Source organism: Clinocottus analis, unplaced genomic scaffold, assembly GCF_023055335.1.
Source record: "Clinocottus analis isolate CAN_PGR_092001 unplaced genomic scaffold, fCliAna1.0.p SCAF_77, whole genome shotgun sequence".
Lineage (NCBI taxonomy): Eukaryota > Metazoa > Chordata > Actinopteri > Perciformes > Cottidae > Clinocottus > Clinocottus analis.
The window spans coordinates 1-25,000 of NW_027176237.1; the positions used below are offsets into that span (position 1 = coordinate 1).

The 25,000-nt window shown below is 49.7% G+C and overlaps 3 protein-coding genes across 13 annotated transcripts in view; all 3 read left to right on the plus strand.

Moving 5' to 3' along the window:
- Position 1: 1 nt before the first annotated feature.
- Positions 2 to 10,596, plus strand: LOC137779421 (regulating synaptic membrane exocytosis protein 2-like). 10 transcript variants are annotated; one of them, XM_068567124.1, is made up of 20 exons: positions 2 to 62; positions 1,053 to 1,121; positions 1,219 to 1,344; positions 1,571 to 1,678; positions 1,981 to 2,031; positions 2,174 to 2,248; positions 2,392 to 2,451; positions 4,207 to 4,316; positions 5,110 to 5,781; positions 6,621 to 6,662; positions 6,824 to 6,901; positions 7,654 to 7,676; positions 7,763 to 7,824; positions 8,363 to 8,512; positions 8,598 to 8,782; positions 9,035 to 9,170; positions 9,268 to 9,380; positions 9,475 to 9,576; positions 9,900 to 10,039; positions 10,146 to 10,596. In XM_068567124.1, exons 6-20 carry the CDS (start codon positions 2,223 to 2,225, stop codon positions 10,332 to 10,334), a joined length of 2,088 nt encoding a protein of 695 aa, XP_068423225.1. In that variant the 5' UTR covers positions 2 to 62; positions 1,053 to 1,121; positions 1,219 to 1,344; positions 1,571 to 1,678; positions 1,981 to 2,031; positions 2,174 to 2,222; the 3' UTR covers positions 10,335 to 10,596. The 10 variants fall into 10 exon arrangements, with proteins under 10 accessions (XP_068423225.1, XP_068423223.1, XP_068423226.1 ...); XM_068567122.1 differs by having other exon boundaries at positions 2,180 to 2,248; XM_068567125.1 differs by having other exon boundaries at positions 2,180 to 2,248; positions 6,824 to 6,862.
- A 577-nt stretch (positions 10,597 to 11,173) lies between these two features.
- On the plus strand, positions 11,174 to 13,373 carry LOC137779408 (oocyte zinc finger protein XlCOF6-like). The gene is made up of 2 exons (XM_068567109.1): positions 11,174 to 11,515; positions 11,708 to 13,373. Exons 1-2 carry the CDS (start codon positions 11,179 to 11,181, stop codon positions 13,222 to 13,224), a joined length of 1,854 nt encoding a protein of 617 aa, XP_068423210.1. The 5' UTR covers positions 11,174 to 11,178; the 3' UTR covers positions 13,225 to 13,373.
- Positions 13,374 to 18,627: 5,254 nt separating this feature from the next.
- Positions 18,628 to 25,000, plus strand: part of ints3 (integrator complex subunit 3) — a 13,151-nt gene continuing 6,778 nt past the window's right edge. The window contains exons 1-16 of one of the 2 annotated variants that reach the window (XM_068567100.1): positions 18,628 to 18,961; positions 20,413 to 20,496; positions 20,589 to 20,672; positions 20,760 to 20,873; positions 21,503 to 21,587; positions 21,711 to 21,777; positions 21,865 to 22,006; positions 22,203 to 22,332; positions 22,464 to 22,561; positions 22,666 to 22,857; positions 22,950 to 23,037; positions 23,128 to 23,207; positions 23,322 to 23,413; positions 23,756 to 23,862; positions 24,436 to 24,555; positions 24,636 to 24,765. In XM_068567100.1, the coding sequence (XP_068423201.1) occupies positions 18,866 to 18,961; positions 20,413 to 20,496; positions 20,589 to 20,672; positions 20,760 to 20,873; positions 21,503 to 21,587; positions 21,711 to 21,777; positions 21,865 to 22,006; positions 22,203 to 22,332; positions 22,464 to 22,561; positions 22,666 to 22,857; positions 22,950 to 23,037; positions 23,128 to 23,207; positions 23,322 to 23,413; positions 23,756 to 23,862; positions 24,436 to 24,555; positions 24,636 to 24,765 (1,709 nt within the window). In that variant the 5' untranslated portion in view covers positions 18,628 to 18,865. Of the gene's footprint in view, positions 18,962 to 19,006; positions 19,135 to 20,412; positions 20,497 to 20,588; positions 20,673 to 20,759; positions 20,874 to 21,502; positions 21,588 to 21,710; positions 21,778 to 21,864; positions 22,007 to 22,202; positions 22,333 to 22,463; positions 22,562 to 22,665; positions 22,858 to 22,949; positions 23,038 to 23,127; positions 23,208 to 23,321; positions 23,414 to 23,755; positions 23,863 to 24,435; positions 24,556 to 24,635; positions 24,766 to 25,000 lie in introns of those variants that run through there. The other variant, XM_068567101.1, reaches the window with a different exon arrangement.

Below are 25,000 nucleotides of genomic sequence, written 5' to 3' on the forward strand. Positions count from 1 at the left end.
CCCCTACCTGCAGAGGAGAGGACTGCAGCCTGGAGACGCTGCAGCCAGCAGGAGGCTGCAGAGTGAGACACACCACACACACATACACATACACACACACACTCACACACACACACACACACACACATACACATACACACACACACACCACTCACTCACTCACTCACTCACTCACTCACTCACTCACTCACTCACTCACTCACCTGTGGTTTGTCATCAGTTCATCGCCTCTCTTCTTCTTCTCTTGTTGATGTTGTTCTACCTTTCTCCCATACAAACAAACAAAGGTCTTTACTATAACTCAGGTAATAACTGTGTGTGTGTGTGTGTGTGTGTGTGTGTGTGTGTGTGTGTGTGTGTGTGTGTGTGTGTGCTCTTTCCTTCATGTGTTTTTTCAGTGTTCTGTTAGAGCTCGATGATATTTTCGAGTCCTCAGACAGGTCCAAGTGGACCGGGTCTTCAGGACCGCCCAGTGCTCTTGGACAGTGTGTTTCTGGTTCTTGATGGCGGCTCTAGTGCTCCTTGTGGTTCCATTGGTTCCTGTCCTTATCCAAGCAGTTTTCTTGAGGTCTACACTGGGCTTTGAGAATATTCCAGGTGTACATGAGGGACTTTTGAATGAAGGGACGGTCCTTCAGAGACTCTCACAGGTCCGTCTGGAAACCTTTGAGAGTTCTTGAAGTGCTTCATATTGTCACAAGGTTCTGTGTTTCCTGGCATTCCTCGGGGTCGCAATTGTCTTAAGGTTTCTTCAGGACTTTTAAGGAGCCGGTGGGATTTCAAGGTGTAGTGGTTCGGTAGGTTCCTGGTGCTGTTCCCTGAGTTTTTACATCTAAAAGACTTCAAGAAGGTTTCTGGATCCTCTCCTGATTTTACAAATCTATTAGAAACCCCTGTGGGCGTTCTGGAGATGCTTTATTGCCTCAGAGTTCTCCAGGAGGTTCAAAAGAGGTTCTGTTGTTAAGGGGTTCAGGAGTCCTTGAGGGGTCTAGGTGGGGTCTACATGGGGTGTGGGTGGGGGCACATACTTTAACACCCCCCTCTCTCTGCAGGGTCTCAGAGGATCAGTGACAGTGAGTTTTCAGATTACGACTGTGAAGACGGCATTGGAGTGATATCAGGTAAACTTCATGTCCCATCATGCACTGCAACACCTGCGGCTCAGAATGAAAGCAGTGAAATTCTGGGTTGGCGGTTCAACCCCCGCTCTGTGTCCAGACTACAGACTGAGTGGACGGGACTCCGCCCTCTCAGTGACGGAGCCGGAGATGTCGTCTAATCCCTCTCTCGATCCGATGTGGTTAGGATAAGATCACGGTCGCCGAGCCAACCGCCTCCTCACAGGTAACCAGCTGTGTGTATCGACCAATCAGAGGCTGAGCCTCCTAAACGGCCTCAGCTTAATGTCACTCCACTCACTTTCACTTTCTCCTCATCCCTCTGACCATCCCCACCCTCACTCCTGACCTCTGGTACCGTGACCGCTGGTGTCCTGACCTCTGGTACCGTGACCTCTTGTGTCCTGACCTCTGGTACCGTGACCTCTGGTACCGTGACCTCTGGTGGCCAGCGTTACCCCTCTGTACCCGTTGTACCGTGAGGACGCCGTTCGGTTGCTGCGAGGCTCCAAACTGAGTCGAGCATATTCTGATGCCGGCCAGTACAGCAGTGTCGAAAGGTAACTATGGCAAGCACCTGACCTGGGTCACCTGGCCACTGACCAATCAGCTTACAGTCTGCTAACCAGCCAATCAGACTTTGAGCTTTAGTATTGTTTGGAATATTGGCTTTAGGACTTTTTTTTATTACTGGTTTTATTTCTGGTTTAATTGGTGATTGAAGTACTGGATTTAATGTTATAACTGGTTGTAGCACCAGTTATACTACTGGTTTTACATGATATAGAACAGGTAATAGTCTCCGTACTGGTTGCAGTATAGTTTGGAGTACTGGTCTGACTGGTTGTCTCCGTATATTCAGGAGATCTCAGAGAAGAGCGTCCATTGCAGCCTCACTCGATTTCGACGACAGGTACTACAACTGTAGTAGGAATACTCACAGTAGTAGTACTTATATACTTATACATTATATATACACTTATATATAGTATTAGTACTTGCAGTAGATACAGAATGAAAGTCATCACATTTTCACGTACATGTATTTTTCTGAGTTTTAGATATTTAAGCGGCCCAAACCAAACTCTCTGGACAAAACATGTGATGAATGGGAGCTCTGAGGAATACAGGTGGGAACCTTCATTCAGGGAGTTGTTCAAAGGGGCGTGGTTTCTACAGGTATGTCCCTCTGAAGGACACACCTGTAGAAACTAGTAGGACCCAACTAAAGGTGCAGGTGGGTTTGGAGTTCTGATGTATTTCTGTTCTTCAGTCAGGACTTCATTCCTGACTTCCCCTATGAACCCGACGCCTACGATGAGGAAGCACTCAGGTAAACAGGCAGATAGTGGACAGGTGTACAAGTAGAGGACGTTAGCATGGTGGACAGGTGGACAAGTAGAGGACGTTAGCATGGTGGACAGGTGTACAAGTATAGGACGTTATCATGGTGGACAGGTGTACAAGTAGAGGACGTTAGCATGGTGGACAGGTGTACAAGTAGAGGACGTTAGCATAGTGGACAGGTGTACAAGTAGAGGACGTTAGCATAGTGGACAGGTGTACAAGTAGAGGACGTTAGCATGGTGGACAGGTGTACAAGTAGAGGACGTTAGCATGGTGGACAGGTGTACAAGTAGAGGACGTTAGCATGGTGGACAGGTGTACAAGTAGAGGACGTTAGCATGGTGGACAGGTGTACAAGTAGAGGACGTTAGCATGGTGGACAGGTGTACAAGTAGAGGACGTTAGCATGGTGGACAGGTGTACAAGTAGAGGACGTTAGCATGGTGGACAGGTGTACAAGTAGAGGACGTTAGCATGGTGGACAGGTGTACAAGTAGAGGACGTTAGCATAGTGGACAGGTGTACAAGTAGAGGACGTTAGCATGGTGGACAGGTGTACAAGTAGAGGACGTTAGCATAGTGGACAGGTGTACAAGTAGAGGACGTTAGCATGGTGGACAGGTGTACAAGTAGAGGACGTTAGCATGGTGGACAGGTGTACAAGTAGAGGACGTTAGCATAGTGGACAGGTGTACAAGTAGAGGACGTTAGCATGGTGGACAGGTGTACAAGTAGAGGACGTTAGCATAGTGGACAGGTGTACAAGTAGAGGACGTTAGCATGGTGGACAGGTGTACAAGTAGAGGACGTTAGCATGGTGGACAGGTGTACAAGTAGAGGACGTTAGCATGGTGGACAGGTGTACAAGTAGAGGACGTTAGCATGGTGGACAGGTGTACAAGTAGAGGACGTTAGCATGGTGGACAGGTGTACAAGTAGAGGACGTTAGCATGGTGGACAAGTGTACAAGTAGAGGACGTTAGCATGGTGGACAGGTGTACAAGTAGAGGACGTTAGCATAGTGGACAGGTGTACAAGTAGAGGACGTTAGCATGGTGGACAGGTGTACAAGTAGAGGACGTTAGCATAGTGGACAGGTGTACAAGTAGAGGACGTTAGCATGGTGGACAGGTGTACAAGTAGAGGACGTTAGCATAGTGGACAGGTGTACAAGTAGAGGACGTTAGCATGGTGGACAGGTGTACAAGTAGAGGACGTTAGCATGGTGGACAGGTGTACAAGTAGAGGACGTTAGCATGGTGGACAGGTGTACAAGTAGAGGACGTTAGCATGGTGGACAGGTGTACAAGTAGAGGACGTTAGCATGGTGGACAGGTGTACAAGTAGAGGACGTTAGCATGGTGGACAGGTGTACAAGTAGAGGACGTTAGCATGGTGGACAGGTGGACAAGTAGAGGACGTTAGCATGGTGGACAGGTGTACAAGTAGAGGACGTTAGCATGGTGGACAGGTGGACAAGTAGAGGACGTTAGCATGGTGGACAGGTGTACAAGTAGAGGACGTTAGCATGGTGGACAGGTGGACAAGTAGAGGACGTTAGCATGGTGGACAGGTGTACAAGTAGAGGACGTTAGCATGGTGGACAGGTGTACAAGTAGAGGACGTTAGCATGGTGGACAGGTGTACAAGTAGAGGACGTTAGCATGGTGGACAGGTGTACAAGTAGAGGACGTTAGCGTAGTGGACAGTAGTTTGAGTCTTGTGGGTTTTCTTTCAACAGAGCAAACACACAAGGTGGATCGAGCCAGACGAGTCCGTCAGGAACGCCGGTCCTCAGCCACCGAGTGCGCCAGCTGCCTGTTATTCCGCCTAAAGAAGCTCCAGACAGAAGTACGTCTGCTTGATACCTTTCAGGATGCTCGGCTGTCGGCCTGACCACGATGTAGCAACGGGTACTCGTGTCTGGGTACTTCCTGTTGTGAGAATGGAGTTAGAGTTGAAAGCCGACGATTCAGAAGCAGCAAGCTGAAGCGTTACTGAAATGAAAAGCTAAGTCATGGTTAGTTGTTGCTCCTGTCACATGAGGAATCTGTTTGTCAGGCGACGCCTCCAACCGAGCAGCAGGCCACAGCTCTCTGTATTCATATGATCACAGTGCGGCCTCAGCGCAGCTCCTTCCTGTGACCTGCACCAAAGTGCTTTCCTACATTTGAACCTGTCATTTTTCCAGTAGACAAGTTATCGTTTGCTCATGTGAGAAGTTGATTGCAATCTGATCCTGCACTTGGTCTGGGTCCTGGTCTTGGTTCTGGTCCTGGTTCTGGTCATCAGTCCTTTTCCATTTTACTCCAGCTCTCTCTTCTAAGATGTTCACCTTAATGTTGTCAATCAGAACAGAGTCCATGTTTTGTGAGTTGAGCTGTCGGAGGTAAAGGTGGTTCTTTAACTTCCAGGTTCACCTACTTGTACACCGCGTTGTTTCTTCTTAAATTTTGACATTGGCCTTGTGTTTCTCTGAATTTCTGATGACAAACAGTTGTCAAAGTAGAAGCAGAGAACTCGCCATGTGATTGGTTGGCTGTAGAAAGAGGTCATGTGATCATTTATTGTCTTACTGTTTGTCTGTTTTCATTCATCTGCCTGCTCTTTTTTCTTTTCTCTAATCTCTTTCTCTGTCCACCAGTATTGACCACACTCACCACAGGATCACCAATTGGAACTGCTGTCCCTCCCGTTGCATATGCTCAGGCCCCTCCCCCTGTCCATAAACAAGCTCCACCTTCTCTCAATCACCCACCACCTCTGATACGAATACAAGCCCCACATCCACAAGGAAGCAGCCACCTCCACACACCAGCGTCAGCCCCGCCCCCAGCTCTGGGACCTCCACCCGTACCTGCTTCTACTCCAGCACCTGCTCCAGCTCCATCCTCAGCTGTGGTACCAGTCCAAGCCCCGCCCCCAGCTCCTGTACCTGTTTTGACTCCAACACCTGCTCCAGCCCCGCCCCCTGCTCTTGCACCTGTCCACGCCCCGCCCCCAGCTCCTGTACCTCTACCTGTACCTGTTTTGACTCAAACACCTGCTCCAGCCCCGCCCCCTGGTATTGCACCTGTCCAAGCTCCGCCCCCAGCTCCTGTACCTCTACCTGTACCTGTTTTGACTCAAACACCTGCTCCAGCCCCGCCCCCTGCTCTTGCACCTGTCCAAGCTCCGCCCCCAGCTTCTGTACCTCTACCTGTACCTGTTGCTATTCCAACACCTGTTCCAGCCCCGCCCCCTGCTAGTGCACCTGCCCCTCCTGTGGTCCAATCACTGCCACCATCTAAACCTGCCCCTCCCCCACAAACTCCAGGTGTGTACTTCACTGTTGTCTGTCCAGTCAGTCGAGACCAGTAGAACCAGTAGAACCAGTAGCTGTGTCAGTCATTCATTGGTTCATTAACTAATTAATTGGTTCATTCAGTAATTGTTTCATCATTCATTGGTTAATTATCTCATGAAGTCATTCATTCTCTTTCATTTATTAATTTGGTCATTATTAATTCATTAACCAATTTTTTCATATAATCATTAATTTGTTAATTTATTAATTCATTCTCTTATTTATTGGTTCATTCATATTAATTAATTATTTCATATATCATTAATTAGTTCATTCATTCTCTTATTCATTCCCCTTTATTCATTCTCTTATTCATTCATTCATTGGTTTATTCATATATTCATTTGTTCGTTTATTCATTCGCTCATTCTCTCATTCATTGGTTCATTCTCTCATTCATTGGTTCATTCTCTCATTCATTGGTTCATTCTCTCATTCATTGGTTCATTGGTTCATTCTCTCATTCATTGGTTCATTCTCTCATTCATTGGTTCATTCTCTCATTCATTGGTTCATTCTCTCATTCATTGGTTCATTGGTTCATTCTCTCATTCATTGGTTCATTCTCTCATTCATTGGTTCATTCTCTCATTCATTGGTTCATTGGTTCATTCTCTCATTCATTGGTTCATTCTCTCATTCATTGGTTCATTCTCTCATTCATTGGTTCATTGGTTCATTCTCTCATTCATTGGTTCATTCTCTCATTCATTGGTTCATTGGTTCATTCTCTCATTCATTGGTTCATTCTCTCATTCATTGGTTCCTGTGTTTGTCTTTGTTTCTGCTGATGTCATCACCTCCATCAGAGCCTGACCGACAGCCAACGACTCCTGGAGGCAGCAGGAAAGGTCAGACTCTCAGGTGGATCTGACCAGGTGTTGTAGTCCCAGTGTGTGTGTGTGTGTGTGTAGAGATGCTGGTTCAACTGGTTCAACTGGTTTAACTGGTTAAATATCAGTTGACTCAGCGAGTAGTGTGACCAATCGTCTTTCTCTTTACCGTGATGCAGAGGTCACATGGGAGGACCAGCAGAACAAAACAGCCAATGGTATGCCACCACACGTTAGCCCCGCCCACCCTCAGACAGGTAGCCCCGCCCCTATAGTCATGCGACACATTAGTCACCTGAGTGTGTGCCGAGAAGTGAGGGGTCTGATCTGCCTTGTGTGTTGACGCCTGAACGCATTGCACACTTCTTATGAACTCACAAACATGATTCAAGTTGAATAGTTAAGTTGTTTGGCCTTGTGTGTCCTTGTTGTTTGGCCTTGTGTGTCCTTGTTGTTTGGCCTTGTGTGTCCTTGTTGTTTGGCCTTGTGTGTCCTTGTTGTTTGGCTTTGTTTGGCCTTGTGTGTCCTTGTTGCTTGGCCTTGTGTGTCCTTGTTGCTTGGCCTTGTGTGTCCTTGTTGTTTGGCCTTGTGTGTCCTTGTTGTTTGGCCTTGTGTGTCCTTGTTGTTTGGCCTTGTGTGTCCTTGTTGCTTGGCCTTGTGTGTCCTTGTTGCTTGGCCTTGTGTGTCCTTGTTGTTTGGCCTTGTGTGTCCTTGTTGTTTGGCCTTGTGTGTCCTTGTTGTTTGGCCTTGTGTGTCCTTGTTGTTTGGCGTTGTGTGTCCTTGTTGTTTGGCCTTGTGTGTCCTTGTAGCTCACGGTGTGCTGAGGACTTTTGAAATGTTGTGAACGTATAAAAGTCTGAAAACTTTCTGTCGCTGAACGTCAGGAAGTGATGATGTGGTCTGTGATGTCAGCTGAACATTTACATACAGTGACATCACTCTGCTCATCCACAACTATGATGTCATCAGTGTGATGTCATGAACAAGCTCTCCTCTTCTGTCACTGCAGCTGTGATGAAGGACCCTTCAAAGGTGAGCAGAGTGAAAGAAAAATGTCACTGATGATGTCATACACGCATCATTGATGTCATCCACCTGCTCACCTGTTCTGTGTCCAGATGACATCATCAGACGGTGATGTCAGCGACGTGTCGGTCGTGTCCAACGACACGGGGATCAGGTGAGACCAGCAACCCGATCAGGTTTTAAAATATGTTTATTAAATATTACGTACAGCGCACACTGTTAACTCATGTCTTATATCCCATCATGCAGCATATTGTTATGTTTTTAGCATGTTCCTCGTTATGCAATTTATATTGTATAGCCAAACTCTCCTCGGAGGGCTTTACAATCTGTACACTAACTATAGACCTGGACCAGTCCTAACTATAGACCTGGACCAGTCCTAACTATAGACCTGGACCAGTCCTAACTATAGACCTGGACCAGTCCTAACTATAGACCTGGACCAGTCCTAACTATAGACCTGGACCAGTCCTAACTATAGACCTGGACCAGTCCTAACTATAGACCTGAACCAGTCCTAACTATAGACCTGGACCAGTCCTAACTATAGACCTGGACCAGTCCTAACTATAGACCTGGACCAGTCCTAACTATAGACCTGGACCAGTCCTAACTATAGACCTGAACCAGTCCTAATGTTCATCGTTCTGTTTCTTTTTTCTGTTCTCTCCTCTCATTGGCTACGGCAGTCGGTCAGAGTCTCTGGAGGGCCAATCAGTGGAGTTGGGGGCCGGGTCAGAGGTAACACAGGAAGGAGCGGTGGCAGAAGAGGGCGGAGCCACGCTGCAGAAAAGCGAATCAGTGGAGAAAGCAGAGGAAGTGGTCCCGGAGCCTTCAAAGTAAGGCGCTCCAAAGCAACAGAAGTGTCCCTCCCCGTCTCCCCTCACATGTTACACAGGTGTGTTTGCTTCTTCCGTCCTGCAGGGCGGCGCCGACACCTGGGGCCCCTCTCACAAAGTCATCGAGCGTCGGAGGGGAGATTTGTTCTTTGGGGAGAAATGACGACGACGATGACGACAAGAAGCGACGCTCGAGCTTCGGAGCAAAGATGATGGGAATGGTGGGACTGGGAAAGAAAAGTCAGAGCGCCTCCCAGCTCAACCCTGAGGGTGAGTCCCTCTCAGGCCTGCAGACCTCTTGGGTCAATGCCGCTGCCACTGCGGCTGCTGCTGCTGCTGCCGCCACCGCTGCTGCTGCTGCCGCCGCTGCTGCTGCGGCGGCGGCGGCGGCGGCGGCGGCGGCGGCGGCGGCGGCGGCGGCGGCTGCTGTTGGTGGTTCAGTTTAAACAAACACTTTGACAGAAAGCAAGAAAACAGCTGAGATTCTTCTTCTCTCTCTGCCCTCCCCCTTAACATATGTAGAGGAAGAGAAGAAGAAGAAGGTCGTGAGACTTCCTGTCCAGAGGAGCGTGGAAACAGGTTTAGCCATCGAGTTTAAATCACGTTTTACCCGACAGCCGAGCCGCGACCCCGATGCCGAGGACCCCAAACCTGGAGCGTAAGATGATTCACTCCACTACCTCGCTCTCACTCTCTCACTCTCTCACTCCTCTCTTTATTCTCTCACTCCTCTCTTTATTCTCTCACTCCTTCAGTCTGATATTTCCGGGAGTGAAGTTGGCGTCTGACAAACATTTCACCGGCTTCCTGGACGGATTAGGCCCCGCCCAGCTGGCTGGTCGGCAGACTCTGGCCACACCCCCAATGGGTAAATGACCAATCAAAACATGATTTACACTAATATGGTCTGTGACCTTTAAACGATGTAATATGAGCCCCTCTGATTGGCTGACTGTGGTCAGGTGACATCCAGATCGGGATGGTGTACAGGAAGGAGCGCCTGGACGTGGAGGTGATCCGAGCCCGAGGGCTTGTGGGTAAACAGGGCAACAAGAACACCCCAGGTGACAATACTACACAATACTGCTCTCATGGTGTACTACTGCTCTCATGGTGTACTACTGCTCTCATGGTGTACTACTGCTCTCATGGTGTACTACTGCTCTCATGGTGTACTACTGCTCTCATGGTGTACTACACATAACCCTCTGTGAGAAAGGCGTCATCAGTAAATCCACCAGCTGCTTCTTCTTCTTCTTCTTCTTCTTCTTCTTCGGTTGACAGAAGTCAGGCTGCCTGAGAAAAACAATTAAATTATAAAATAGTTATAACTTTGTGTGTGTGTGTGTGTGTGTGTGTGTGTGTGTGTGTGTGTGTGTGTGTGTAGCTCCCTATGTGAAGGTGTACCTCATGGATAACGGGAAGTGTGTCTTGAAGAGGAGAACCCGTTTGGCCAGGAAGTCTCCAGATCCTCTTTACCAGCAGCAGCTGCAGTTTGAGGAGAACCCTGAGGGGAAAGTACTGCAGGTAATGTACTATATCTGTGTGTGTGTGTGTGTGTGTGTGTGTGTGTGTGTGTGTGTGTGTGTGTGTGTGTACAACATACGAACAGTGTCTGCCTGTCTATCTGCAGATCATCGTGTGGGGCGACTACGGCCGGATGGACCACAAGTCCTTCATGGGAGCTGCTCAAATACTATTGGACGACCTGGACCTGTCCAACATGGTGATTGGCTGGTTTAAACTCTTTCCTGCCATCTCATTGGTCGACGCCGCCCTGGCCCCGCTGACCAATAAGGAGGTAGAGGGCATAAAGTCGTAGAAGCGGCCACCTCACGGGCACACAGCAAAGAATGCTGGGAAGAGAAGACCGTAGAGATCATGTGACCTCTAGCCGCCAGCCAATCACAGCAGCTCCTCAGAACATTGGATCACAACCCAACTGTGAAACGTGCACATTAAAAAGTGTATCTCAAAGATCTGTGAGGAGGACAAGACGAGGTTCTTCAAGGTTCCTCATGACTCACTGAACTGTGACAGGATGAGTGTTTACATACGATTAATAAATTGTTCATTAATAATCTTCATGAAGTAACGAAACCGTTTTTTCTCAGAAACCTGTAGTCAACATGAAGCTCATGTTTATTATGAATATGTTTCATATTTCTGCCATTCAGTTAAAGCGTGAGAAAAGATTCAAGTGCAGTTTAATTCTTTACAACAAAACGTGTCGTCGCTTTCTGCTGCTTTTCTGGCTGAGTGGTTAGCATGTCTGTGGCTCAGTGGTTAGCATGCTCGTCCTCCAATCAGAGGCTCGGTGGTTCGAGCTCGGCTCAGCTCGTCCCTGTTGTTGTGTCCTTGAGCAAGAAACTCGACCCAGTAGTGCTCCACGTTGCTGTGACCACGGTTATACAGCAACACAAATGTAAGTCGCTTTGGATAAAAGCGTCAGCTAAATGTAATGTATGCTGTATTATATTTTAGATATATTATATTAATGTATTTCTGAACTGGATCTTCTACAGTAGAGAATCGCTTGTTCGCCCTCCGCTCCAGCTGAGGTCGCTGTTCGCTTCCGCCGCTCCAAAGGGTACTGTCGCCTCGGCGGACCTCCGTGTGCGTGTGCGCGGCCCCGCTGCTCTCTTTGTCCGCACTAGAGGAGCACAATGTGCGCGTGCGCGGCCCCGCCGCTCTCATCCCCGCACCAGAAGAGCGCGATGTGCGCCGTGCGGCTGCTGCGGGTGTCGGTACGCGAGCGGCTCGGCGCCGCCGCCGAAGACGTTCTGCTGCGGGTGCAAACAGGAGAAGAAGCGGCGGAGGGCCCGGCGCTCAGAGCGCTGCTCACCGAGCGGCTCGCGGCGGCTGCGGACGAGATTGTTGGTTTGTTGGAGGAAACCGTGGCGGAGTACGAGCACCGAGCGGAGCGGGCCGAGCGGGAGCTGTGCCGCCAGAGGAGGCTGCTCGAGGCCGTGCTGAAGCCCCGCGTCACGCTGCAGCGAGCCGGTACGTCTACTTCCGCTGCCCTTCACAATAACACCGGATGTGTGTAAAGTGCACGAAAGCATCTCCAATGTTGTGGATGTTTTATCCTGAATAAGTTAGTTGAATAACCAAATAGTTAACAGCAGATATTTTAATAATTATGAAACATTTTAATAAAACAACATTTCTGAGAGGCATGTTGTGTCTCTCCAGAGTGGCTGCAGGACCTGAGCCCCCCAGACCTCCAGCCTTCAGGGGACCCTGCAGACCTCCAGCCTTCAGGGGACCCTGCAGATGACTGGACTGAGCCCGTGGACAGTGATACTTCCGGCCTGTGTGTGCGTGGCAGTCCTTCACCTCCCAGCAGTCCGGCCCCTAACAGGGACTGTGTTTCAGACCGGACCCGGACCAAACGCAGTGGGGCGCTGAGGAGCTCGTGGAAGAAGAAGAAGAAGAAGAAGAAGAGAGGCCGGCCGCCGCTCGGCACCAGGAACAAGCGGAAGAGGTCGACCCCAGCGCAGAGCTTCAGCTGCCACGCGTGTGGCCGCGCTCTGCAGGGGCGGGGCTTCCTGCTCCAGCACGTGCTGCAGGTCTGCGCCCGCGACCCGGACCGCTGCTGCGGCTTCTGTGGCGCGCGGTCGGACTCCGACGCCGACCTGACGGCTCACCTGCAGATGCACCGGACGGAGAGCAAGACCTGCTCCTCCTGCGGGAAGACATTCCGGTCCATGCTGGCGCAGGAGCTGCACTCCCGTCTGCACACCGGAGAGAAACCCTTCAGCTGCGACGTCTGCGGCAAGAAGTTCAGCCAGAAGGGGAATCTGTCGTCGCACGCTCGCGTTCACGCCGCAGAGAAACCCTTCAAGTGTACCGCGTGCAGCCGGGCCTTCTACCACATGGCGTCTTTGGAGCGCCACATGCAGAGCCACGGTGAGGTGCACGCGTGCAGCGTCTGCGGTCAAGAGTTCACCGAGCGGCCCGTCCTACGCCGACACATGGCGACTCACCAGAAGGACACCACTGACAAACCGAAACGCCGCCGCAGCTCCTTCCACTGCAAAGTGTGCGGCGACGCCTTCGGCAAGAGGACCATGCTGGTGGAACACGTGGAGGCTCATCTGCAGAACCCAGACTGCCGCTGTGGGCTTTGCGGACACCAGTACGAATCCGCTGCCCAGCTCGCGGCGCACCTGAGCTCCCACCGCGAGGCCGACAACACCTGTGACATCTGCGGGAAGTGCTTCGGTGCTCAGGCGGCGCTGCTGATGCACATGAGGATCCACACGGGAGAGAAACCGTACTCCTGCAGCTCCTGTGGGAAGAGCTTCAACCAGAGCGGCAACCTGAAGACGCACCTGAAGACCCACACCGGGGAGAAGGCCTTCACCTGCAGCCTCTGTGGGAAGGGCTTCACCCAGAAGCAGACTCTGGACACGCACGTCCGTTTCCACAATAAAGAGCGGCGCTTCCTGTGCCAGGTGTGCGGCAAAGGCTTTATGCAGGAAGTGGACCTGAAGAGACACATGCTGATTCACACCGGAGAGAAACCGTACGGCTGCAGGGTCTGCGGGAAGAGCTTCCAGGCCAAGCGATCGCTCAACGGACACCTCAAAATCCACGTGGCTGAAGGGGGGCAGTCGGGCCCGGAGTTGGACCAGGGCCAGACCCAGGACCAGACCAAGGACCAGCAGAGGACGGACGGTCTCTCCTCGGTCTTCATCCAGCTGTAGAGGACCGGCTGCTCTGCCTGTGGGAGACCGGAACCAACCCGGTTCACCACGTTACTGTTGCACTCCCTCAGAAGTGTGCTACTCAGTTATGTACTGTGTGTACTCAGTACTGTACCGCGTGGTATTCAGTACTGTGGGTGGGGTTTTTTATGGGGATATATATATATATATATATATATATATATATATAAAATAAATAAAAGTGGTTCAAGCACAAAACCTTGTGAAACTCTGTGATTAATGTCGGGGCTCATCAAGGCTTCATCATTTACACACAAACATATTAGTATCTTGTCATCTCTCCTTGTCTCCTTGTCTCCTTGTCTCCTCGTCTCCGTGTCCTTCAGCTGGAAACTTCATGTTGCGTTCAAGTGGCATCTGTCCAAACTCTTTTTTCTTCTTATTAACAGGATAGTGTGGGAGAAAAAATGTGTGTGTGTGACTTCCTGGTCCACCGGGTGTGTCCTGTTCAAACACACTCAGTGGATTGTGTTTGTTTGTTCATTCACATTATTAACCACACACATCATGACAAACCTTATATATCATTATATATTTATTTATTTCTAGTTATACAATTAATGCCACACTGTAAAAACTACACAATTTTCACTACACAGTAGTAAGAAGCCACACGTAATTATATCAACATTATTACTAACTTTAAAACTGACACGCACCTACACACAAACCCACACACATCAGAACATTGAATCTTTGTTATGTTACACCTCCCCTCTTTGTAATTGAATTGTCCCACTCTCACACACACACATTCACACACTCACGCACACACACACACACTCACGCACACACACACACCCTCACACACACACAGGGAGGGAGTGCCGTCCTGAGCAACCCCTGTCTGTGTCCTCCTGTCTGTCTGTCTGTCTGTCCTCCTGTCTGTCTGTCCTCCTGTCTGTCTGTCTGTCTGTCTGTCTGTCCTCCTGTCTGTCTGTCTGTCTGTCTGTCTGTCCTCCTGTCTGTCTTTCTGTCCTCCTGTCTGTCTGTCTGTCTGTCTGTCTGTCCTCCTGTCTGTCCTCCTGTCTGTCTTTCTGTCCTCCTGTCTGTCTGTCTGCCCTCCTGTCTGTCTGTCCTCCTGTCTGTCTGTCCTCCTGTCTGTCTTTCTGTCCTCCTGTCTGTCTGTCTGCCCTCCTGTCTGTCTGTCCTCCTGTCTGTCTGTCCTCCTGTCTGTCTTTCTGTCCTCCTGTCTGTCTGTCTGCCCTCCTGTCTGTCTGCCCTCCTGTCTGTCTGTCCTCCTGTCTGTCCTCCTGTCTGTCTGTCTGTCTGTCCTCCTGTCTGTCTGTCTGTCTGTCCTCCTGTCTGTCTGTCCTCCTGTCTGTCTGTCTGTCTGTCTGTCCTCCTGTCTGTCTGTCCTCCTGTCTGTCTGTCTGTCTGTCTGTCTGTCCTCCTGTCTGTCTGTCCTCCTGTCTGTCTGTCTGTCTGTCTGTCCTCCTGTCTGTCTGTCTGTCCTCCTGTCTGTCTGTCCTCCTGTCTGTCTGTCCTCCTGTCTGTCTGTCTGTCTGTCCTCCTGTCTGTCTGTCCTCCTGTCTGTCTGTCCTCCTGTCTGTCTGTCTGTCCTCCTGTCTGTCCTCCTGTCTGTCTGTCCTCCTGTCTGTCTGTCTGTCCTCCTGTCTGTCTGTCCTCCTGTCTGTCTGTCTGTCTGTCCTCCTGTCTGTCTGTCTGTCCTCCTGTCTGTCTGTCCTCCTGTCTGTCTGTCTGTCCTCCTGTCTGTCTGTCCTCCTGTCTGTCTCTAGGGGACATGGTTCCAACATCCTGGACAACCTGCTGTCCCGTTTGGACCAGTACTCCAGCAACCTGGAGGAGAGAACCCAGGTGTACCACGAGGAGAAGCACAAGGCCGAGAGCCTGCTGTACTAGATACTGCCTCAGTGAGTACTGCGTGTACTAGTACAACGAGTAATAGTACACAGTAGTACTAGTACACAGTAACAGTAGTACTTGTGGGTTACAGCTCCGTAGCCGAGCAGCTGAAACGAGGTCAGACGGTTCAGGCCGAAGCTTTTGACTCCGTCACCATTTACCTCCTTGTCTGCTGAGAGAACCCACTAGAGGTCAGTAGAACCCAGTAGAACCCCACTAGAGGTCAGTAGAACCCAGTAGAACAACACTAGAGGTCAGTAGAACCCAGTAGAACCCCACTAGAGGTCAGTAGAACCCAGTAGAACAACACTAGAGGTCAGTAGAACCAGTAGAACAACACTAGAGGTCAGTAGAACCCAGTAGAACCCCACTAGAGGTCAGTAGAACCCCACTAGAGGTCAGTAGAACAACACTAGAGGTCTGTAGAACAACACTAGAGGTCTGTAGAACCCCACTAGAGGTCAGTAGAACCAGTAGAACAACACTAGAGGTCAGTAGAACCCAGTAGAACAACACCAGAGGTCAGTAGAACCCAGTAGAACAACACCAGAGGTCAGTAGAACCCAGTAGAACAACACTAGAGGTCGGTAGAACCCCACTAGAGGTCAGTAGAACCAGTAGAACAACACTAGAGGTCAGTAGAACCCAGTAGAACAACACTAGACGTCAGTAGAACCCCACTAGAGGTCAGTAGAACCCAGTAGAACAACACTAGACGTCAGTAGAACCAGTAGAACAACACTAGAGGTCAGTAGAACCAGTAGAACAACACTAGAGGTCAGTAGAACCCCACTAGAGGTCAGTAGAACCCAGTAGAACAACACTAGACGTCAGTAGAACCAGTAGAACGACACTAGAGGTCAGTAGAACCCAGTAGAACGACACTAGAGGTCAGTAGAACCCAGTAGAACGACACTAGAGGTCAGTAGAACCAGTAGAACAACACTAGACGTCAGTAGAACCAGTAGAACGACACTAGAGGTCAGTAGAACCCAGTAGAACGACACTAGAGGTCAGTAGAACCAGTAGAACAACACTAGAGGTCAGTAGAACCCAGTAGAACAACACTAGACGTCAGTAGAACCCCACTAGAGGTCAGTAGAACCAGTAGAACGACACTAGAGGTCAGTAGAACCAGTAGAACAACACTAGAGGTCAGTAGAACCCCACTAGAGGTCAGTAGAACCCAGTAGAACAACACTAGAGGTCAGTAGAACCCCACTAGAGGTCAGTAGAACCCAGTAGAACAACACTAGAGGTCAGTAGAACCCAGTAGACACTGACCCAGCTTGGGTAATTAAGCAGAGAACTGATGTGCTTTTGTTTCTGCACATCCAGGTCGTGACCTTGTTGATCGACCTCTACACCTGTTTCGATGCCATCATTGACAACTTTGATGTTTACAAGGTCAAACTCTTCCGCCACTGAGCGACTCGTCTGGTCTTTATGGATACACATGTACAGGTTACACTGCAAGTCGTGCAGGTGCTGACGTGGTTCCCCCCAGGTGGAGACCATCGGGGACGCCTACATGGTGCTGTCCGGCCTGCTGGTGAGGAACGGCCAGCTGCACGGCCGCCGAGAGCTTCAGGATGCGGCACCGAGCCAATCAGCAGCTCCGGCTGCATATCAGCATTCACAGCGGTCCGTCTGAGAGGGACCCGAACCAGTACCACTGGACCTGACTACCAGCTCTGTACCAGAAGAGAACCAGTACCACTGGACCTGACTACCAGCTCTGTACCAGAAGAGAACCAGTACCACTGGACCTGACTACCAGCTCTGTACCAGAAGAGAACCAGTACCACTGGACCTGACTACCAGCTCTGTACCAGAAGAGAACCAGTACCACTGGACCTGACTACCAGCTCTGTACCAGAAGAGAACCAGTACCACTGGACCTGACTACCAGCTCTGTACCAGAAGAGAACCAGGACTCTACTTGTCAGAACTTGCAGGTGGTCTGTGAGCCCGAGCCGTTCCCTCAGAGGAATACCGCAGGGTTCTGTACTGGGTCCTCTGCAATTCACATTCCTGCCCTTAAGTTACATTAAAGTATTAGTACTTTTACTGAAGTAACTGTAATAATGTTATAAAAGTACCAGACATAACTCTGTGTGTGTAGGTGTGGTCAGGCTGAAGATGCCCAGGTACTGTCTACAGAGCGTCACGAATGGAGTCCAACGGAGAGGGTAACGCACGCATACACACACATTGTTGTTGTGATGTTGTTGTTGTGTTGTTGTGATGTTGTTGTTGTGTTTACAGCTCAGAGGATTCACGTGTCCTCAGCAGTCAGAGACGTCCTGCAGGAATTCAACTGCTCTCATCTTCAACTGAGAGGAGAAGTGGAGATGAAGAGGAAAGGAAGCATGAAGACATACTGGCTGCTAGGAAAGGAAGCAGGAGAGGAAGCAATAAAGGAGGAGAGGAATCCGTGAAGGAGGAGAGGACACACTGAAGAAGGAGAGGACACACTGAAGGAGGAGAGGGAGAAGAAGAAGCAGTGAAGGAGGAGAGGACACACTAAAGCAGGAGAGGAAGCACTGAAGGAGAAGAGGAAGCAATGAAGGAGGAGAGGACACATTGAAGCAGGAGATAGGTTATCAAGCCCCTCCCCCTCTTCTCTGATTGGATGTGACCTCATTTAAAGTGACTGTCCAGGAACAGGAGACAAAAGTTTGAGAATAAAAAATAAATCATTCTTGTTTAAAAACAAACAACTCATTGTTATGAAGTCATTGTTATGAAGTCCTTGTTCTTGATGAGTTATGACTTTACATTGAAAACAATACATTCTGTTGCATCTCTTCTCTGTTGTTGTCATGTGACTAGAAATTAACTTTGTTTCTAACGTGGCCACAGCGCCCCCTGCTGCTTAACTCTACACCTCCTGTGTACTTTATACTTTGTTCTGTGTACTTTATACTTTGTCCTGTGTATTTATACTTTGTTCTGTGTACTTTATACTTTGTTCTGTGTGCTTTATACTTTGTTCCGTGTAATTTATGCTTTATAAATAACCTTAAATAAGTCACGCTAGTATACAACAGTATATATTATATAAAATATAATATAATTATTTTTACATTTCTCAGAAAGCAGCAGTATTATACAGACGTACAGTTAGAGGTAATTACACTAAAAATTGTACTTTTGAGTGTACTACATTGATTTAATGGTGACGCTTTAGTAATAAACTAATAAACTGTTTCTGTAAAGTACAATGTGTTATTATTACAACATAAAGCAGCAGTATGCTGCTTCATGTTGTAATAATAATAATGCTGCGTTATGAATGCATGTTCATACTCTGCGGCATTAGTACCTCGAAGACGATCAGAGTACCTATAGAACGCGGTACAGTGTTGTTGTTTATTGTTTCTGGGTCATAAACAAGTTCTAAAGGGCGTTTCGCAGCCTGCGGGTTCACATAGCGGCTCAGGGATTGGCTCCGGGTTTCCCGCCCTATCATTGGACCAGACGCACGTCACTCAGAGAGCCCGGGGAGCTGATTGGTCAGACGGCTCCAGACGTCGCTGCGGACTTCCGGTATGTGTCTCGGTCTGACGGTGTGACGGAGCGGGACCGACTGAAGTTCTACAAACACCCCGGTACCGACGGAACCGGCTCACACGCAGGCTCCGAGACCACGGGAGCAGCAGCCCCCCCGGGACATCGGCAGAACCCGCTCGACGCCCCCAGAACTCGGTTTCCTCAGCCCCGCGGGCCCGCACAGCAGCGGCGGGAGCAGATGGAGCCTGCAGCGGCCAAAGCGAAGCCGCAGGGCCGGCTGCTGGGCCTGTTGCTGGGCAACACGCCGCTGGACGCCAAAGACGAGCTGGAGGAGGTAGGCCGAGACCGGAACCCGAGACCCGGGACCCGAGACCCGAGACCCGGGGCCCGAGACCCGGCCATGACCCATAGAGCCGCTGCGTCTGCAGCTAAAACACAAGAGGCTAGCATTGCCTAGCATAGCCTCGCGGTGTGTTATGGGTAATACCCGTAAACACTCGGTGCTGTGTATGTATTACTGAGTTTGTTACTGTGTTTGTGTATTAGTGCGTGTGTGTTACTGGGTTTGTGTATTAGTGCGTGTGTGTATTATTGTGTGTGTATTACTGCGTGTGTTACTGTGTTTGTGTATTAGTGCGTGTGTTACTGTGTTTGTGTATTAGTGCGTGTGTGTTACTGTGTGTGTGCGTGTATTACTGCGTGTGTCTTACTGTGTGTGTATTAGTGTGTGTATTACTGAATGTGTATTACTGAGTGTGTGTGTATTACTGAATGTGTATTACTGCGTGTGTGTGTGTGTATTACTGAATGTGTATTACTGCGTGTGTGTGTGTGTGTGTGTGTGTGTGTGTGTGTGTGTATTACTGAATGTGTATTACTGCGTGCGTGTGTGTGTGTGTATTACTGTGTGTGTCTATGTGTGTGTGTGTGTATTAGTGCTTGTGTGTTTTATTGTGTGTGTGTGTGTGTATAATACAGTGTGTGTGTGTTTTACTGTGTGTGCGTGCGTGTATTACTTTGTGTGTGTGTGTACTACTACATGTGTCTCTGTGCTATACTGAAGCGTCTCTGTGCTATAGTGAAGCGTCTCTGTGCTATAGTGAAGCGTCTCTGTGCTATACTGAAGCGTCTCTGTGCTATACTGAAGCGTCTCTGTGCTATACTGAAGCGTCTCTGTGCTATAGTGAAGCGTCTCTGTGCTATACTGAAGCGTCTCTGTGCTATACTGAAGCGTCTCTGTGCTATAGTGAAGCGTCTCTGTGCTATACTGAAGCGTCTCTGTGCTATACTGAAGCGTCTCTGTGCTATAGTGAAGCGTCTCTGTGCTATACTGAAGCGTCTCTGTGCTATACTGAAGCGTCTCTGTGCTATAGTGAAGCGTCTCTGTGCTATACTGAAGCGTCTCTGTGCTATAGTGAAGCGTCTCTGTGCTATACTGAAGCGTCTCTGTGCTATACTGAAGCGTCTCTGTGCTATACTGAAGCGTCTCTGTGCTATAGTGAAGCGTCTCTGTGCTATAGTGAAGCGTCTCTGTGCTATACTGAAGCGTCTCTGTGCTATACTGAAGCGTCTCTGTGCTATACTGAAGCGTCTCTGTGCTATACTGAAGCGTCTCTGTGCTATACTGAAGCGTCTCTGTGCTATACTGAAGCGTCTCTGTGCTATACTGAAGCGTCTCTGTGCTATACTGAAGCGTCTCTGTGCTATACTGAAGCGTCTCTGTGCTATACTGAAGCGTCCCACGTTCAGATCCAGAAAACATTCATGAACATTCTTTGTTTGCAGAGATTGGAGCGTTGTGTTGGGATCGTCCAGTCGTTGACCAACGGGCTGTCGGAGAGAGAGGCCAATGACGCCCTTACTGCCAACGTAAGAAACACCCAGTGCTACTGCTACTGCTACTGCTGCTGCTACTATTTGTACTGCTAACTCTACTGCTGGTCCTGTGAACACTCCTGCAGGTGTGTAAAGGCCCGCCGCAGCATGAGGAGGTGTGTCTGGGTCTGTTCTCCCTCGTGCTCACAGAGCCCACCCAGGCCCAGAGGGTGAGACGCCGCCGCGTTACTACATCACTGTGACCTCACTGTGACCTCACTGTGACCTCACTGTGACATCACTGTCTGTGCTCTCAGTGCTACAGAGACTTGGCGCTGCTCAACAGAGACGGGATGAACGTGGTTCTGGTGAAGATCAACCAGATCCTGATGGAGAAGTTCCTCAAGCTGCAGGACGTCCCCAGAACACAGGTAAACCAATGCAGGCACACACACAGGTACTCAGGTACACGATCAGGTACACAGTCAGGTAATCAGGTACACAATCAGGTGTGTACTGGTCAGGTGTGTACAGGTCTAATGTTTACTACTTGTGTACAGGTGTTGTATTACTTGTGTACAGGTGTGTACAGGTGTAACGTGTACTACTTGTGAACAGGTGTAACGTGTACTACTTGTGTACAGGTGTGTACAGGTCTAATGTGTACTACTTGTGTACAAGTGTTGTATTACTTGTGTACAGGTGTAACGTGTACAGGTGTGTACAGGTGTAACGTGTACTACTTGTGTACAGGTGTAACGTGTACAGGTGTGTACAGGTGTAACGTGTACAGGTGTGTACAGGTGTAACGTGTACTACTTGTGTACAGGTGTAACGTGTACTACTTGTGTACAGGTGTAACGTGTACAGGTGTGTACAGGTGTAACGTGTACAGGTGTGTACAGGTGTAACGTGTACTACTTGTGTACAGGTGTAACGTGTACTACTTGTGTACAGGTGTAACGTGTACAGGTGTGTGCAGGTGTAACGTGTACTACTTGTGTACAGGTGTAACGTGTACAGGTGTGTACAGGTGTAACGTGTACTACTTGTGTTGCAGCTGGTGTGGCTCATCAGAGAGCTGGTGAAGACTGGAGTCATGGGAGCTGATGGTGTCGTCATGACGCTGCTGAAGCAGATTGCAGGTGTGTGTGTGTGTGTGTGTGTGTGTGTGTGTGTGTGTGTGTGTGTGTGTGTGTGTGTGTGTGTGTGTGTGTGTGTGTGTGTGTGTGTGTGTGTGTACACAGTAACTTGTCCTTGTGTTTCAGGTGGAGACATCTCCACTAAGAACCTCTGGCTGTCTGAGAGCGTTCTGGACATCTTGCTGGACCAGAAGTAGGTTTGAAGTGTAAAGTCTGACGGCAGTGGAAGTGTCAACCCTAACGTCTGACTGCAGTGGAAGTGTGTGCTCGTGTCCTGCAGGGAGTGGGTGCTGAAGAGCGGGATGCTCATAGCGATGTCCGTCTACACGTATCTTCGCCTGATCGTCGACCACGGAGCTCCGAACCTCCTGATCCTGCGTCAGAAAGAGGTCGACTACTGCATCTCCATGTTGAGGGAGAAGGTGAGCATTGATTACCCTGCGGTTAGCATTGATTACCCTGCGGTTAGCATTGATTACCCTGCGGTTAGCATTGATTACCCTGCGGTTAGCATTGATTACCCTGCGGTTAGCATTGATTACCCTGCGGTTAGCATTGATTACCCTGCGGTTAGCATTGATTACCCTGCGGTTAGCATTGATTGCTCTGTCTCTGTAGTTCATTGAGTGTCAGGTCATCGGCAGAGATCTGGTTCGCCTGATGCAGAACGTTGCTCGGATCCCGGAGATGGAGCTGGTGTGGAAGGACCTGCTGCACAACCCACAAGTTCTCAGTCCTCAGTTCACTGGTAAACCACACTACCCATGTGTGGCACTAGCGTTAGCTGCACTTCCATTACCTGTAACCTGGTGTGTCTCAGGTTCCAGGTGAGTGGTGACAGTAGTGTACGGTACTCACCTGTAACCTGCTGTGTCTCAGGTGTTCTCCAGCTGCTGACCGCTCGCACCTCCAGGAAGTTTCTGGCCTGTCGTCTCACACCGGACATGGAGACGAAGCTGCTGTTCATGACCTCCAGGGTAACTCTCTCAGTGTGTATATACTGCATATATATGCATACTAAATACACACACAGTACACACACAGTACACACCTGGATGACTGACTGGCTACCCGTGTCCAGGTGCGTTTTGGGCAGCAGAAGCGGTATCAGGACTGGTTTCAGAGGCAGTACCTGTCTACCGCAGAGAGCCAATCGCTGCGCTGCGATCTGATTCGTTACATCTGCGGCGTGGTCCACCCGTCCAATGAGGTGCTGAGCTCCGACATCCTGCCGCGCTGGGCCATCATTGGCTGGCTGCTCACCACCTGCACGGTGAGGGGGCGGGGCTTAAGGACAGCAATTTAAAGCAGCACATCTCTGAACATCAACAACCAACCGATCAATTAATCAACTTGTGTCTCCAGTCCAATGTGGCCGCCTCTAATGCCAAGCTGGCGCTCTTCTATGATTGGCTGTTCTTCAACCCTGAGAAAGACAGCATCATGAACATCGGTGAGACACACTGCTAGTTACCAATACTCCATACTAACTATCCGTGGTTACCAGTACTGACTAATAACAATATGAACTCTTGTGTGTCAGAACCAGCCATCCTGGTGATGCATCACTCCATGAAACCTCATCCTGCCATCACTGCTACACTGCTGGACTTCATGTGCAGGGTAACACACACACACTCACACTCTCTCACACACGCACACTCACACTCTCTCACACACGCACACTCACACTCTCTCACACACGCACACTCACACACATGCATCCTCTCTCCTCAGATCATCCCTCACTTCTTCCCTCCGTTGGAGTCTCAGGTTCGTCAGGGCGTCTTCAACTCGCTCACCTTCATCATGGAGAAGAGAGTGCTGGCGTAAGAAGCGCGCACACACACACACACACACACACACACACACACACACACACACACACACACACACACACACACACACACACACACACACACACACACAGAGTCAGTCCACCATTATTGGTTATTGATCAGTCTCTGTCTCCCTCTCTCTCTGTCTCTCTCTCTCTGTCTGTCTGTCTCTCTGTCTCTGTCTCTGTCTCTCTCTCTCTCTCTCTCTCTCTCTCTCTCTCTCTCTCTGTCTCTCTTTCTCTCTCTCTCTCTCTCTCTCTCTCTCTGTCTGTCTGTCTGTCTCTCTCTCTCTCTCTCTCTCTCTCTCTCTCTCTCTCTCTCTTTCTCTCTCAGTCACCTCGCTCCGTTGTTTGATAATCCCAAACTGGACCGAGAGCTCCGATCCATGCTGAGAGAGAGATTCCCTGAGTTCTGCAGCTCGCCCTCACCACCCACTGAAGGTACACACACACACCCACTGAAGGTACACACACACACCCACTGAAGGTACACACACACACCCACTGGAGGTACACACCCACTGGAGGTACACACACACACCCACTGAAGGTACACACACACACCCACTGAAGGTACACACACACACCCACTGAAGGTACACACACACACCCACTGGAGGTACACACACACACACCCACTGGAGGTACACACACACACACCCACTGAAGGTACACACACACCCACTGAAGGTACACACACACACACTGAAGGTACACACACACACACACACTCAAGGTACACATCTACACTCATTGAAGGTCCCACTGAAGGTACATACACGCTGGGGGTACACACTCACTGGAGGTACACACTCACTGGAGGTACACACTCACTGGAGGTACACACTCACTGGAGGTACACACTCACTGGAGGTATACACGCACACACACTGGAGGTACAGACACACACACCGAAGGTACACACACCCACTGAGGGTACACATTCACTGGCGGTACACACACTTGAGGTACAGACACAGACTGATTTAATGACAGTATTGTGTGTGTGTGTAGTCAAGATGGAGGAGGCCTCTTCTCTGGAGATGGAAAACAATGTGATGGACAAGGAGGACGGTTGCTATGACAACACAGAGGCGGCCTTCAGTGACGATGAGGAGGAAGTTCAAAACAAAGGTAACCAGTAGAACCACTGTGACCAGTAGAACCACTGTGACCAGTAGAACCACTGTGACCATCTTTCGACCAATGTGCAGGCAAGAAGAGGGAGTTCAGGTTTCATCCAATCAAAGAAGCCGTGGTGGAGGAGCCCGCTGACATCACACCCTGGCTCGACCAATTAGACGACACCATGAAGGAGAAGGTCCAGCAGCTGCAGAAGACCAGGTGAGCCTTATTGATCCGATACCAGTGTTTATTGATCAGGTAACCCAAACTACAGAGCTTTACAGTCCGTACGCATGGACACACACCGCCCGGCCCAAAATGAAAGTCGCCACCAAACAAAGGTCACACACTAATATTTGGTTGGAGACCTTCAGCTTTGGTGACATTCTCTGTGACTTTGTTTCATGACCTTCTGCAAAGTCTCAAGATTTATTTCCACCCAGTGTTCATCAGC